The sequence below is a fragment of the Erinaceus europaeus genome, chromosome 4 (genome assembly GCF_950295315.1).
Source record: "Erinaceus europaeus chromosome 4, mEriEur2.1, whole genome shotgun sequence".
Lineage (NCBI taxonomy): Eukaryota > Metazoa > Chordata > Mammalia > Eulipotyphla > Erinaceidae > Erinaceus > Erinaceus europaeus.
This window is the reverse complement of record NC_080165.1, coordinates 92,436,493-92,452,673: the sequence shown is the minus strand read 5'-3', so window position 1 is coordinate 92,452,673 and position 16,181 is coordinate 92,436,493. Positions and strand designations below refer to the sequence as shown.

The following is a 16,181-nucleotide window of genomic DNA, read 5'->3' as shown; positions in this document are numbered from 1 at the left end:
CACAGCATACCTCATAGGATCACTAAGTCATAGGAGGAAGCTTCGGCACTGTAGTTTCTGTCTGTCTATCTATCTGTCTATCTGAAAGAGACAGTCTGCCAGTGAAACTGTACATGTTCAAGAATCTAATCTGCCTCCCCAAAAAATAAAAAGAGAGATGCAGTATCAGAGGTATCTGTAGTTGTATACAAAGGTAGATGAGTTTCATTAGTCAGGTGAGTACAACAGTTGTACATATTTCTAGAACATAAAAAAGTGACATTATTTTTTATGCTGCACTATTGTTTGACATAAGAAAATAAAAAAAAAATATTATGCACTTTCCATGTGGAGATGCCAGCTGTGGCTAAATGGCATTAAAGAATGACCAGAGGGGGTTTGGCGGTAGCGCAGCAGGTTAAGCACACATGACCCAAAGTGCAAGGAACAGCTTAAGGATCCCGGTTCGAGCCCTCAGCTCCCTACCTGCAAGGGAGTCACTTCACAGGCAGTGAATCAAGTCTGCAGGTGTGTGTCTTTCTTTCCTCCTCTCTGTCTTCCCCCCCTCCTGTCCATTTCTTAATGTCCTATCAAACAATGATGACATCAATAACAATAATAATAACTACAACAATAAAACAACTAGGTCAACAAAGGGGTAAATAAATAAATAAATATTTTTAAAAGAATGACTAGAATGACAAGGTCTACTCATAATGCATATTTTGAATATTTTCACATTGGCCAACCCTGCATAACTTTGCTTACCTTCTTGAATAATTTTGCTTTATTACTTTACTTTCTTATCATGTGCTTATTTTTGCCCATCATTTTACAAGGAGCATTTTTGAGATGACCTCTTTCCTTGGAAATTTAACCCAAGAAGTTTTAGACTTCAGTATTTGATTTTTAAAAAAGAACATAAATATAAGCCATATGAGCGTTACTTTCTCCTAAGTGTGCAAAAGACACATATTAATGAAAGTATGGGAAATATGGGAAGTTTATGAAGTTATACTTTTTATTTCAGTTATCATCATTATTTTTAAAGGGATAAAGCTAAGTTAATTAGAGTTCTGTCAAGTGTTACCAGAAGGAAGAAACTTTCAGAAGTAAGTACAGTGAGAGAGGGACAAAGAAAGAATGTGAGTAGGTGATCTACAAGAGTGAAACACCCTAGCTATATTAAAATCCTTAACCTCCAATGTTACACTAGGCAAGAAAAACATCCCTGCCTCATTCTCCCATCTCTGTAGCTCTTTCCCTCAAGTACAAATACTGTAGAGATAGAAGAAAAGATATAAGAAAATCTTACTTCTCTTCCCACAGAGGAGGCATGTGTTCCTAAAAGCCATAACTAAGGAAGGGCTTTTATTATTTTTTTATTGATGCTGTTAACACTTTACAGTGAAGTCACTGAATTATGCATATGATTTCATTATGTTCCAGGCCCCCAACATTTTCTTCCTTTCCTCCCTCCTCATCCTTTTCCAGAGTCCTTTGCTTTGATGCAATACGCCATGTCCAGTCCATGTTTCTCTTTGTACTCTTTCCTCCTTATTCCTTATTTTATTAAGTTCGCTAATAAGTAAGATTATTTGGTACTCACACTTCTCTTTTTTGGCTTATCTCACTCAATATAATGTCTTCGAGTTTCATTCAAGAGGATGCAAAGAAGACAACTTCCTTATTTATAACAGTTGTTAAAAAAAAAGAGAGCTTATACTTATGCCACTAAAAGTCACTGCCCCTGTTGCCTGGCTTTCTGATTCATTCTCTCCCTATCTCACTCAGTCACCAAACTTCTTTGCTGCCTTTGTTTCCTGAACACATTATTCACTTACACATTATGCTATTTTGAGATGTAAAAACATAAAGATAAAACCACTTTATAATAGAAAGTATGAACTCTTTTAAACTTCAAAATGACATAGTTTTAATGGCAGGGATACTACTTGGGCATTCAAATCTATAACGGCCCATATGGGGATCATCACATATTTTTCAGTATGTTGCAATTCTAATGGTTTTCTATTATAAGACAATCAGAAATTTAGAACTAAAAGATATTTTCCCATTAAAAATATATTATTTCTGCTTATTTCTCTGTAGAAAAGATAGTAGTCTTGAGACTCTTTTAAACTGTCTTGGGATAAGGATTAAAAAATATGAATTTTAAAATTATTTCATTTTTTAAAAATGCACATGCTCCAGGGAAAGCAAATGCAGTTAGCTATAGCATGCGGGTTAAAGAAGAAGGTAAACAAGGATTAAAGCAGAGAAAGGAAAATGAACTCAGAGGTCCAGTTCCAGGCCAGGCACTCTGCATTGGTGGTCATATTTGTACTTCTGAACACGGAAAGGGAGTTCCTTTTTCCTTATAGTAACCTCATTATACTTGTGAATTTCACCTTGCTATTCTGAATGAGATAATCTTTAGTCTCAGGGGAACTGAGCTATCTGTAGTAAAACTGAGATTTGAAACCAAGTAAAAATGCCCATGTTCTTCCCCTTAGACAAAACATAGGCTATTGCCAGATGGAAATACTTCTTTGTTAGGCAACAGAGAGGTGGAGGTGACTCCTTAAATGTTTGCTACCTGCCTGATGTCCCTTTTCACAGACACTGGCAAAGTACAATGATAATGAAGGAGATTTATTCCAAATTACTGAATATATCAAGTATTGTTAACCTTACTGTGAATGACAGATAGTTAAAAATTGTTCTGTACAAATGAAGTAATAGTTATCAGAAATGTCGTAGATACTCAACCTTTCAGCATAGAACCCGGTCTCCCTTCCAGTGAAACAGAAACAGTCCAAGGTTCTGAGGGAAGCCCCAAGGATTCCACTCTCTGATTCTGGAAACACATTTTTAAAAACAAGAAAAAGTTTGATTCAGAAGATAGTTGCATAAGCAGATCCAAAGAGAATCTTTTATAAAATAATGTTTATAGTCATAATTAAATAGTAGAAAATGAAGTGTTTTCTTTCTTATATTTAATTATATCAAAATTAGCTCTTGAGAGAGGAAAATGGCAAATATTAAAGCAAAAAAAAATGAGGTAAGAGGGAGAGATATAGGAAAGCCGGGTTTATAAAAAGGAAAGTAGCATAGTAAATAAATAATTTTTTAAAAAAGAAAAGCGGCATTATTTTCTGAAGGTTAATGTCAGTGGAAATGTTAAGAAAAGAACACAGGACAGACTTGATGGAGTTTCAGAATACATTTAAAAACATATGGATTTTTAAGTGTGAACCTCATTCCTATGACTTTCCTTTTGCAAACATGCCAGGGGATGTGCTACTAAAGAATAAACAATGGCTTAATGATTATATAACCCTACCCCTTAATAAGCTTAGTAAATAAAAAAAGATAAAATCAGAAGGCATGTACTGAAATTAAAAATAGGCATTTAAATCTCTTATTGATGATTTACTTAACTCATATAAAAGACATAAGGTGAGGTCTTGGAAGTGATTTAGCTGATAAAGAATATGCCCTATACACATGAAACCCTGGGTTCAATCCCCAGCACAGTATAAAAACAACAACAACGGGGCCAGGTGGTGGCTCACCTGTTGAGCGCACATGTTACAGTACGCAAGGACCCAGGTTCTAGCCCCTGGCCCTCACCTGCAAGGGGAAAGCTTCACAAGTGGTGAAGCAGTGCTGCAGGTGTCTCTCTGTCTCTCTCCCTCTCTATCACCCCCTTCCTCAATTTCGGACTGTCTCTATCCAGCAAATAAATAAAGATAAAAAAATTAAAACAACAACAACAAAATGGATGGAACTCTATATGGTAGAGAAACATTTTAGAGTAATTATCTCTCCCACTGTCTGCCTTTCAAAGTAAAATAAAAATTGTGCTGAAGAAGTGGATTTTTAGTACCATATGCACAAAGCTCTGAATTAAATAAATAAATAAATAAATAAATACTATAATGCATATATACTGCTATAAACTTCTACATTAGTATACAAAAACATGCATCCAGGTATAGATATGCTTCTTTGAGAGGATTAGATTTCAGAAAAGATAGAAAAACCTTCTTTAAAGAATTTTCTTGGAGAGAAAATGTCTCAAAATTTTATTTCACCATTAATCAAATTCTGGATATTCATATAAAATAGAAATGAGGCAGGTAGAGAAGTAGAAGGAAATGATAAAAGTAGTTACAAGCTGTAAGAGTAGCAAATATAACAGAGCAGAACACTCTGTAAATGCATATCATGATAGCAAAATCAAAACCAGGTGTTGAACACTGTGCTAAAGAAAAAATGCTACTGGTTGACAAGTTACCTGCTTATCCAGAAAAACAAGATGTGGTTGAACTGGAAGCTCTTTTCCTACATCTCCATCTGATGGCTGGACTAAGATTGAAAGAGCATAAGGCCGAACATATATCAAATTCCCAGTTTTAAAATTGCTTGTATTTCTGACACAAGGAAAAAAAAAGAATGAATGTTTTCCATCATAACTCATGCAGTTAAATACTTAAATGTCTTTCTTTCTAGAAACAGTAATAAACTATAAAAATAATACATTCTTATAACCAAAAAGAATAATTATACATTCATTTCATGTATTTTCTTAGCTATAATAAAGAATGTATTAGCTATGTTCAATAAGAAGTAACATGAATTATGAACTAAATTTTTATTATGATTATTCTTTGTCCAAAAATGCAACTTGCAAGACTAAAACACATTGATATATATAATATATATTTTACTAAAGTAATCTAAAGAAATAACTCTTCTAAGAAATAACCTTGTAATATTTCCCAAATGCCACAGTATAAACACTCTATGGGTTATTCCACTGTATGAAGATGACAATATTAAATAAAATTAGAAGAGATGCCCAAGTACAGACCCACTACATCTTTGTTATACTAGAACTAGCTCACTGTATTCTCACAATAACTCTTTCATATTAACCTTCTTTTTTTAACTTTAAAATTTATTTTTTTTAGCTAGAACAGAGAAATTGAGGTGCAGGGGGATAGGAAGAAAGTAACAGAGAGACACCAGCAGCGCTGTTTCACCACTTTTGAAGCCTTCTCCCTGCAGGTGAGGATTAGGGGCTTGAACCCAGGTCCTTGTGCACGTTAATACATGCTCTTAACCAGGCTCACCACCACTAGGTTCCAGAAGTGTCACCACCCACCCCACCTGCTGATAGTCTCTGTGGTATGTTCACACTAATCAGGTTCAAAACTATAGAATCAATTGATTGAAATATTTTAATTGAACAAAGCTACTAGGGAGAATAATGCTAATAATTAATATATGTTGAGAGCTTACTTTGTACCAGGTGCTGTTCTAAGTTTCCACATAGAAGTTCATTCTAGGGAGTTGGGCAGTAGCACAGAGGGTTAAGCGTACATGGCACGAAGCACAAAGCACAAGAATTGGTGTAAGGATCTTGGTTCCAGCCCCTGGCTCCCCACCTGCAGGGGGATCTCCTCACAAGAGGTAAAGCAGGTCTGCAGGTGTCTGTCTTTCTCTCCCCCTTTCTGTCTTCCCCTCCACTTTCCATTTCTCTCTGTCCTATCCAACAGCAACAATGAAGACAACAATAATAACGACAACAACAAGGGTAACAACAAGGGCAACAAAAATGGGAAAAAATAGCCTCCAGGAGCAATGGCTTCATAGTGCAGGCACCAAGCCCCAGTGATAACCTTGGAGGCAAAAACAACAACAACAACAAAAACAAAAACAAACAAAAAAACACATAACTTAATTTGCTATCTTAATCAACTAAATGCTTTATACAGTTTATCCCCTAATCTTTTTTTTCCTTATATGAGATGAACAGAAAAAATATGTATTTATATAAACTGATAGGAATCATAATTGTACTAAGGTAGGGGTTTTAACAAAAAACAAATATGAGCTAAGAAGTTTCTATTGGAATCAATTTCTTTCTGACCTGAAATTTCTGAGAAATATGTACAGAATGAAAATGTATAGTCCCAGTAGCACTTTAGCCATCTAAGTTAAGGTGATGGTTTCTGTATTATAATCATTCACAAAATTCAACATATATCAGTCAATAATAATTCATTAGTTTGTTGAGCCTGAGTGAGTAAGCCTTTTTCTCTAAGGAAATAGTTTCAACCTGATTTTTAATTTCATTATTAATTCTATCCTTTTTGGGCCCCAGGTTTCAAAAATGTCTAAAATTGCTATCTAGCCCTATATTTCCTCTAATCAAGTCCCTAATTCCTACTGATGCTGGACAGGAAGCAGTCTAGCAATGTGGGGCAAAGAAACTGCAAGTCTCCATCAAAGATACTGACATTAGTACACTGATGCCTAGCAAAAAAGGAATGAGAACCAACTGCCTGAACACCCACTGAAAGGCCCATCCCTGACACACTTTAAAGTTTATTGTGAGCAAACATCTCTTATTAAATGTAAACAGCATCTCACTGGAGGTCAGAGACTTGCTGCTACAGCATATCCCAAGGTAATACCACTTTAAGCTCCACATAAACTCTTAAGCAGTTTCTATCCTAAAACCTGACCGTAGGTGGTACAGTTTTTTACGATATGTTATAATAGTGCAATAAATCTGTTAGCTTAAAATCGAATCTCTGTGGCCTTTTAGAGAAATCATCATTAAATGCAGGGTCCTGTTAATGATGCCATCGAAGTGAAATTGTTTAATCTGCTAAGGGGGTGAAAGGTCACCAAATGAATTTTTTATAATACATCAACTTGACACGCAATAGGGAAAACTGTAATAGATAAAAGCAAAGGAAAAGGGCACTGTCTTCTTCTGATAGGTCAATAGCAGCCAAGAGAGTCACTCATCCACTTTCCTTTCATGATGGGGCTCCTTTTGCATTTAATATGGACACCCAATTAATACCTCAGCACCACAGACAACCTCATTTTAGGTGACTTATGGCAATTTCTCCCCCTTCCCTGAAATGAAAGTGATCACAATACATCATAGCATTGTGCGAATTAACGTTAATTGATTCAAGTTACCAAGCAATGATGGGCCACTTATATAATCTAGGCGTTATTGGGTGCTAGAAGGGATGGAGGGAAGATTAGATTCCAGTGTCCGTTGCTGTGACGACGGGAGTCACCTGATGCCTTGTTAGACAGTTGTAAGGTTCTATTGCTGGCCCCAGTGGGGTCGTCAGTAAACTGGAGTGATGTCCAAACATCATTATATGCTGCTCCGATATTAAAGCAAAGGGATTAGCAACTTATTGCAAGCAACCTGGATTTGTCATTGTGCTGTCGTTATCCAATTTTCACCCGCTAATGTGACTGTAGCCTGCAGGCAGAAGGTCCTACAGCCAAACTTTAAAAAATGGGGGAGGAAAGTTCCTTCCAATCCTCCCATTTCAAACACTATTTAGCCGTTTCTATTGCCCAGTCAGATATGTGAGAGAATTTCCCACTCCCACCCCCCTTCAGTGCTTACATGCAGTTTAAGAGAGATCAAGAGAATGTAGGCAATTTCCAATTCAGAGGTCACCAATGCTCACTCTAACTCTTGCTTTTTTTTTTTTTTAGTATGCTAGATCCAGAATTCGTAGGCTATAGAGAAGGAGCTTATTTCATTTTGTGGGGCAAACCTAGCAAATGAATAAATAAATAAATCTTATCTATGAAAGCTGGTTTGGGGCTATATCTGTGGTCCTATGTAGTGGATTTAATGATACATTCTCTTTCTTAAGCATTCATCTCCTCAGCACTACTAAGTAAGATTTCTATAAAATAGTTTCATGTTTCAAATAAATTTTCCAGGATGTCCCGTACATTTTTCAATCCTTGAGTTTTAAGTTAGATAAAGCAGAATCTACATGTGCCATTAAGAAATAAGAATCAGCATGAAATTTGCAAGATTCTACACCCTGGAAGAAGAAAATGATTTATTTAGTCCAGTTTCACAAACATATGCCAGCCCTCCTACTTTAGATAAAAATTGTTGAAGGCAGTATGAGATAAGCAAAGATTAATAAAACACCATGAGCTTTGTCCCTAAGGAATACCCTTCTATACTATTTATAAGGCAACAATGACATTCTTGACTATCTTCTGGAATTACACATACCACTTTACTTCTATCTCATGGTCCTTACGCTCCTTGTTAAACCTAACTAGATACCCTTAGCAGGTGTCAGCTTTTTAAAGGGAAGAGATGTCTTATATATGATATGATGGTTCCCTCCTGGCACTATATCACGGTAATACTAAATCTGACACAAATTTACAATACTAAAACTATTGCAAATCATTACCCAAATCCATAATTAGAAAGTCACCACTACTTTTTGATCTGACCAACAGCAAGTTCTAGTACAACATCAAATGACAATGGTCACTTTAATACTGCTTTGAAATTTTTCATTCCAAATTAAAAGTTGAGGAACTCCAGGTTTCAGTGTTCCAAGAATATATAAAGATTAAAACAAATATGGTACATATTCAAACAATGTCAACTCAGCAGTAAAAATGTTAAGTATTTTAGTTGGTAAATTGAGCATGCAAACATGGGATAATTTTTCAAATATCCATTTGTATGTGGGTTCTGTACTAATCATCATCTGGCCAGGAGAAGATAAATCATTAGTGATAGAAGATATTTATCATATTATATCAATTAGATAAGAGTATAAACACACAGGGAGTGCTAGAAAGCTATATTTAACTTCTTGCAGCAAATATTTAATAATAACTTTCATTTCATTTTGCTTACTATGGTAAATATAATAGTAAATTGAAATATTCACACTTTAGTAAATAAAACAGATAAAAATATACTCAATTTTATAAATACCATGGTATTTATATATTTCTAGTTGATTAACGATTAACTTGGAATATTACAGAACAATGAGACTTACTATATAACATGTCTTATTAGATACACTGCTTATGTTTTATCTTTCCATTATGTTTAAAATTTCCAGACTTTCATTCAAGCTTTGCAGTTTTGTGATAAAATTAACTGTTCAGAAATAACTTCTTCAGAAATAACAAAATATTGAATTGTAAGCTTTCATGAGACTGTATTGTACTTACCTACAAATTTACCATTTGCAAAAATATATTACTTGATTATACTTTAGAGTGATTTCATTCTGTAATTAACTACACATAAAATATGTATGTGAGAAACTTATGATATAGCTATGCCAAAAATATAATTATAATTATTATGTTACTGCTAAGGAAAATAGTAAGAATATATAAAGTATAGCAATATGATCAAAACTGTAGTAGTCTAGGATCATTTAGTGTAATGACGATGTTATCTCCAGCTCCATCAGCACCGAGAGAGAGAGAGAGAGAGAGAGAGAGAGAGAGAGAGAGAGAGAAGGAAAAGGCGAGGGACATATGGAGGTAATTATGTTGCCATGAGAGGCTTGGAAAGAAAGAGAAAATTGAATCAGGAGAAAAAGGGGGAAATTACATATAAATGTGGACAGATAGTTGTAGAGATGATGACTGGCCCAGCATCTACAACCTTAGGGGAACTATGTTGGATTGCAGTGGAGAGACTGAAGATTCACAACTCTGGTGGTGGGTATGGTGTGAATTCAAACCCCTGTTGACATGAAATTTTGTAAAAATAAAATTAAAAAAAAAGAGAGAGAGAACTGAAACATATGAACTTGCAAAAAAAAAAAAGTGTTCTCAAGGAGCACCACTACAGACTGAAATAAGGGAGTTGGGTGGTAGCGCAGTGAGTTAAGCAAACGTGGTGCAAAGTGCAAGGACTGGCCTAAGGATCACAGTTCCAGCTCCCAGCTCCCCACCTGCAGGGGAGTAGCTTCACAAGTTGTAAAGCAGGTTTTAAGGTGTCTACCTTTCTCTCCCCCCTCTCTGTCTTCCCCTCCTCTCTCCATTTCTCTCTGTCTTATCCAACAACGACGACATCAATAATAACTGCAACAATAAAACAGCAAGGGCACCAAAAGGGAATAAATAAATATTTTTAATAGACTGAAATAAATGATAGTTTTAATAATGACCATGAATTTTTAATAAAATGTAAATAGTCTACATTATTTCCCACTTAATAAGATTTCACACAATATTATTTATTAATATGTGATTTTTAAGTTTAAGATTCATATATATTTAAAGATTTAAAGGAACTATTTTTTTAGTGCAGTGCCATGAAATGAAATGAAGCCAGAGCCTAAAGAATGTGTGAAATGGCTGACATGTCTTCTCCAGTTCAATTGTTATTCTAAATTTTGAGAGCCAGAGAGAGAGAGAGAAAGGGAAAAAACAGAGAAAGTAAAGTATGAGAAAGAAAGGAAGAAAGAAAAGAAGGAAGGAAGGAAGGAAGGAAGGAAGGAAGGAAGGAAGGAAGGAAGGAAGGAAGGGAGGAAGGAATAGATACAAAAAATACCATTGTATCTTCCTTGGAACTCCCTTGGTTCAGTATGCTTCCATGTAGTGTTAGGAATCAAACTCTGGTCTCATTCAAATTTAGCCATGCACTTTATCTATAAGAAAGCTCTTAAATTTTATAGGAACAATTACAAATGAATCAGGGAGTTTTCTGACATAAACTATCTCATTTTCCTTGAAATTCATGTACATTAATTACTTTTATGACAATCTTGCTACCTAGCTAACCTAACAAAGAAGTGAATTTGTATTATACCAAACAGAAATAGTGGAGATATATTCTTTTGAAAAAGAAAAAAAAAGCATTATTATAACAAAGTTAGTTAGGAGTTTATTTATCTTTAACAAGACAATGTTAAAATTAAAAATGCTTGAGTTTATCAAGCTTTATGCAAATTCAGGATATCTAGTAGTAGCAATAACTTAGACACTGACAAGACCAAATGATTCTGACCAGGCTACAGACAGTAGGTAATTTATCTGAAAATGAACATTTAGGCTATTTCCATATTATAGCTATTGTGAATAATATAGTTATGACATGGGGGTGGGTGAATATGTCCCTTCAAGTTAACGTTTTCCTTTCTTTTGAATAAATGTCTAGGATTTATCCAAATGCTGGATCATAAGGCATTTCCATTTGTATTTATTTAAGTATACTCCATAATGACTGCATCAGTTTGCATTTCTTCCAGGAGTATAGTAGACTTTTTCTTTCTCCACATCTTCTCCAACACATATTGTTTCCTGTTCTGTTGATGAAGGCCATTCTCACAGGTGGAATCTCAGTGTGGTTTAATTTTGCATTTTTCTAATGATAAGTGAAGTGGAGCATTTACATTTATGTTTATGGGTCACGTGTGTCTTTTCTTTAGAGAACTGGCAATTCATATATTTTGCCCTCTATTTAATTCCTTTTTTTGTTGTTGCCCTTGTTGTATTTCTTATTGTTGTTGTAGTTATTGTTGTTGCTGCTATTGATGTCGTCTTTGTTAGATAGGACAGAGAGAAATGGAGAGAGGAGGGGGAGAGAAAGATAGAGACCTGCAGACCTGCTTCACAGCTTGTGAAGCAACTCCCCTACAGGAAGGGAGTTGGGGTTCAAATCGGGATCCTTATGCCACATTCATTTAACCTGCTGCACTACCCTCTGACTCCCTTTTTTATTTTTTTATTTTTATTTTTTGCCTTCAGGGTTATTGCTGGGGCATGCCTGCACCAAGAATCTACTGCTCCTGTTAGCCATTTTTCCTCCCTTTTGTTGCCCTTGTTTTATCCTTGTTGTGGTTATTATTATTGTTGTTGTTATTGATGTCATTGTTGGATAGGACAGAAAGAAATGGAGAGAGGAGGGAAAGACAGAGAGGGGAAGAGAAAGACAGACACCTGTAGACCTGCTTCACTGCCTGTGAAGTGACCGCCCTACAGTTGGGGAGCCTGGAGCTCCAACTGGGGAGCTTGCTGGACTCCCCTATTTTTTAAAGCTCTGTCCCCAAAACCAAGTTGGTGCTGGCCAGCATGTCCCTATGTCCTTTTACTATTCTTTCCAAAGCCTTTCAGAAGAGTTCACTTCCCTGACTGGGCATGGTGCACCCAGCTAAGCGCAAATATGACCAAGCTCAAGGACCCATGTTTAAGGCCCTGCTCCCCACCTACAGGGCGTCTGCTTCACTAGCGATGAAGCAGGCCTTCTGGTGTCTTTCTCTTCCTCTATCTCCCTGTACTCTCAATTTCTTTGTCCTAACAAAAAAAAAAAATGTGTGTGTGTGGGGGGGGTGGTAGTGCAGCAGGTTAAGCTCACATGGTGCAAAGCTACTGATATTTTATATCAACCACTTGTTGGCTCTGCGGTTTGCAAATGTCTTCTCCTTGTTGCTAAGTAGGTTGCCTGTTTATACTTACAGAGTTTTATTTTGAAATGTAGAAGATTTGATATGGCCTCATTCATTTAATCTTATTTTAATTTTTCTTATTAATTGGGCTGAGTTTCCAAAAACATCTTTTTTTAAATTTATTAATATTTTCTAACAAGAGTATAAGATGGCAATGTATAGTTCCACATCACAGACAACACCAAAGTTCTCACCCTCCCACCTCCCAAAGATAAACATCATAGTTCTAAGTCTTAAAATATTCGTGCTTGTTTTATTTGCATTTTTTTGGCAAATTCATGTATATCAGATCTATAGATTCTATATATAAGTGAAACTATCTGGTAGTTTTCTCTCATCACTTTACATATTTCATTAAGTATAATCATCTCCATTTCCATCCATTTTGTCCCACAGAACACAACATCATCTTTTTTGATTGCAGGGTAATATTCTATGGAATATATGTTCTATAAATTCTTTAGCCAGTCATCTGATGATGGACACTTAGGCTTCTTACACTTTTGCATACTGTGAATGATTCAGCTATGAAGATAGGGGCGCATATGTTCCTTCTAATTAGTGTTTGAATGTCCACTGGGTAAATGCCCATGAGTGGTATTGTTGGGACTCGGTGCCTACACTACAAATCCACTGCTCCTGGAGGCTGTTTTCCCCATTTTGTTGCCCTTTTTGTTGTTATTGCTATTGTTGTTGTTGGATAGGACAGAAAGAAATTGAGAGAGAAGGGGAAGACAGAGAGAGAGGAGAGAGAAAGGTAGACACCTGCAGACCTGCTTCACAGCTTGTGAAGCTACCCCACTGCAGGTGGGGAGCCAGGGGCTTGAACTAGGAGCCTTAAGCTGGTCATTGCATTTTTTGCCATGTGCACTTAACCAGCTGTGCAACTGTCCAGCCCCTGATCATAAGGTAGTTCTATACCCACTATCCGTATAGTCTTCTAAAGTGGCTGTACCAGTTTGCATTTCTACCAGCAATAAAGCAGAGTTCCCTTTTCTGCACAACTTATCCAACATCTGTCATTTCCTGATTTGTTGATGTAAGCCACTCTCTCAGGTGTGAGATGGTATCTCAGTATAGTTTTAACTTATATTTCTCTAAGTGAAGGGAACATTTCTGTGGGCCATGTGCATCTCTTCTTTAGAAAACTGTCTGTTGTGGTTGGCCCACCAACTCTTCATCTGCTCTATTCTAGCCCTAAATGTCCATGATTGGTCAACAATTTGTTTGGCTTTGTATATTAACTCTCTTTTCAACCACCAGGTTCCAGATGCTACCATGATGCCAAGCAGACTTCCCTAGACAGACAACCCCACCAATGTGCCTTGGAGTTCTGCTTCCTCAGACGCCTTCCCCACTAGGGAAAGAGAGAGGCAGGCTGGGAGTATGGATTGACCTGCCAACACCCATGTTCAGCGGAGAAGCAATTACAGAAGCCAGACCTTCCACCTTCTGCATCCCACAATGACCTTGGGCTCATACTCCCAGAGAGATAAAGAATAGGAAAGCTATCAGGGATACAGAGTTCTGGTTGTGGGAATTGTGTGAAATTGTTCTCTTATCCTATGGTTTTGTCAATGTTTCATTTTATAAATAAATTAAAATGAGTAGATTTTTTCCCCTAAAAGGGGTGTTTCATACATGAAGCAGACACTAATAGACACTAATTTCTTCCAGGATGAGTTTCCTGACTAGAATACCTTTCCATGGTGATGGAAATATTCTGTATTTGAGCACTCCAAACAGCTCTTTCCTAGAAAATAGGTGAATAAGTGAGAGAAGATGCTAGGTGAGACTCACCAATCATCTCTATTAATATTTTACTAGAAGTTAGCTAAAGAGGGTGATACTTGCACATAATTAACTCTATAAAACTATTCTTATCATGGGTAGACACACAAATATAGTCTATTCTTCATAGTGTCATGCCTAACCCCCCTATGACCATATTCAGGGGCAAGGGTCATAACAATGTCATTAATAAAGGATACTTGTTTTAAGGGCTGGGTTGTCGCACACCTGTTTGAGCACATGTTACAATGTACAAGGACTCATATTCAAGCTCCTGGTTCCCACCTGCAGAGGGAAGCTTTACAAGCACTGAAACAATACTGCAGGATCTCTCTCTCTCTCTCTCCCTCTCCCTCTCTGTGTCTCTCTCCCCTTTATTCTATCCAATAAATAATAAATTAAAAATAGAAAAATATATTAGTTTTCTATTGCTGTAAAACAAAATCAGCACAAAGTTAGTGATTTCAAATAATAGAAGTTTATTATCTACTGGTTGTGAACCATATGTCCAAATGGCTTGGTTGTATTTACTGCTTGTGTGGAGACTTTCAAGATAAATCAGCTTCCTAACTCATTCAGATTGTTGGTATAATTCCTTTTTTTTTTTTTTGTGACAGTGCAAATGAAGTCCCTGTTTCCTTGCTACTCATAGAGTCTACTTGTATGTACTTCTTACTTGTCCCCTGCCCCTTTAGATATAGTGACACATCAAGGTTTTCTCACAGTGAAACTATCCCTGTCTTCCTCTTCTGTTTTCTTCTGCCACCAAAAGAGAAAGTGTTCCTCTTTTAACAATTTGTGTTTGATTATATCCATCTTGACAATCCTGGGTATACTCATCATACAAAGGTTAATTATGTTATATAACACAATGAACTCATCAAATATTATCTAAGCATTTTCTTAGTTTCCTGGGATTAAGGCAACACATCTTTGTGTTTGAATGCAGAGTAGTACTCCATAACTTTTTTATTTTACATAACTGTAAAAATCTTGATAACCACAGCAGTTCTGGTATTAGAGTAGCTGATTTAACTAAGCAGAGAAAGAATACATACAAATAAAATTAAAGATGGTTAGATAGAGCTCAAGAGGTAAAGTGCAGACTTTCATTGTGTTCACTTCAGTTTTGAATCCAGGCACTATAATGAGAGTGCCATGACACTGTGGGAAGACCCTGTGCAGTGGTGTCTCTCTTTGTTGCTTTCTGGATCAAACAGTCTTCCTGGGAGTAGAGAAGTTGAGTATGTGTGAGAGCCACGCTCTATTACAGAAAAAAAGGGGGACTAATCTACTGCATATTGTTTATTTTAAAATTAAGTTGGAGAACTGGGTGGTAGCACACCTGAGTGAGAACACATTTTACCATGTGCAAGGACCTGGATTCAAGTTCCTGTATCACTTTCTCTTTCCCTCTTTATCTCCATTCTCCTCTCAATTTCTCTCTGTTTAATCAAATAAAATGAAAGAAAACAAAAAATTGTAAATAGATTAAAATTTTAAAGTAAGTGACACCCTGCATCTCTGCCCCAAATTTAAACTGAATCAGTTGAAATAATCTGGTAATCTTCTTGAAAAGAATATACCTGATCTAAAGAAAAATATGGACCTATATCCCTGGTGAGAATTGATGCAAAGATCCTCAACAAAATCTTGTCTAATCAAATACAACAACATATTAATAAAATAATCCACCAAGATCAAGGGAGATTCATCCCTGGGATGAATCAGCTAATAAATATTATCTACTATATCAGCAAAACGAAAGATAAAAATCACATAATTCTATCAACTGATGCAGAAAAAGCATTCAACAAGGTGAAACACCCATTTTTGATAAAGACCTTGAGAAACTCAGAGTGGAAGGAAAATTCCTCAACATAATAAAGGCTATATATAATAAACCCATGACTTACATCATAGTGGGTAAAAATTGAAAGCTTTTTCCTAAAATTGGGAACTAGACAGGGATACTCACTCTCACCACTTCTATTCAACATAGTCCTAGAAGTCCTTGCCATCCCAATCAAACAAGAAAAAAGATATCAAAGGAAATTGGAAAGGATGAAGTTAAATTCTTATTATTTGCAGATGATATGTAGATGATCTTGGAAACTC

The 16,181-nt window shown here is 36.1% G+C and overlaps 1 protein-coding gene across 8 annotated transcripts in view; it reads right to left on the bottom strand.

Annotated features, from left to right (window-relative positions):
• PKHD1 (PKHD1 ciliary IPT domain containing fibrocystin/polyductin) overlaps nt 1–16,181 on the bottom strand; it is a 617,401-nt gene that overhangs the window by 32,942 nt on the left and 568,278 nt on the right. For 6 of the 8 annotated variants that reach the window (XM_007516520.3, XM_060190048.1, XM_060190049.1 and 3 more), the window contains 2 exons: nt 4,283–4,418; nt 2,752–2,839 (listed from right to left, as the gene is read on the bottom strand). In XM_007516520.3, the coding sequence (XP_007516582.1) occupies nt 2,752–2,839; nt 4,283–4,418 (224 nt within the window). Of the gene's footprint in view, nt 1–2,751; nt 2,840–4,282; nt 4,419–16,181 lie in introns of those variants that run through there. The other 2 variants (XM_060190053.1, XM_060190054.1) reach the window with 1 other exon arrangement.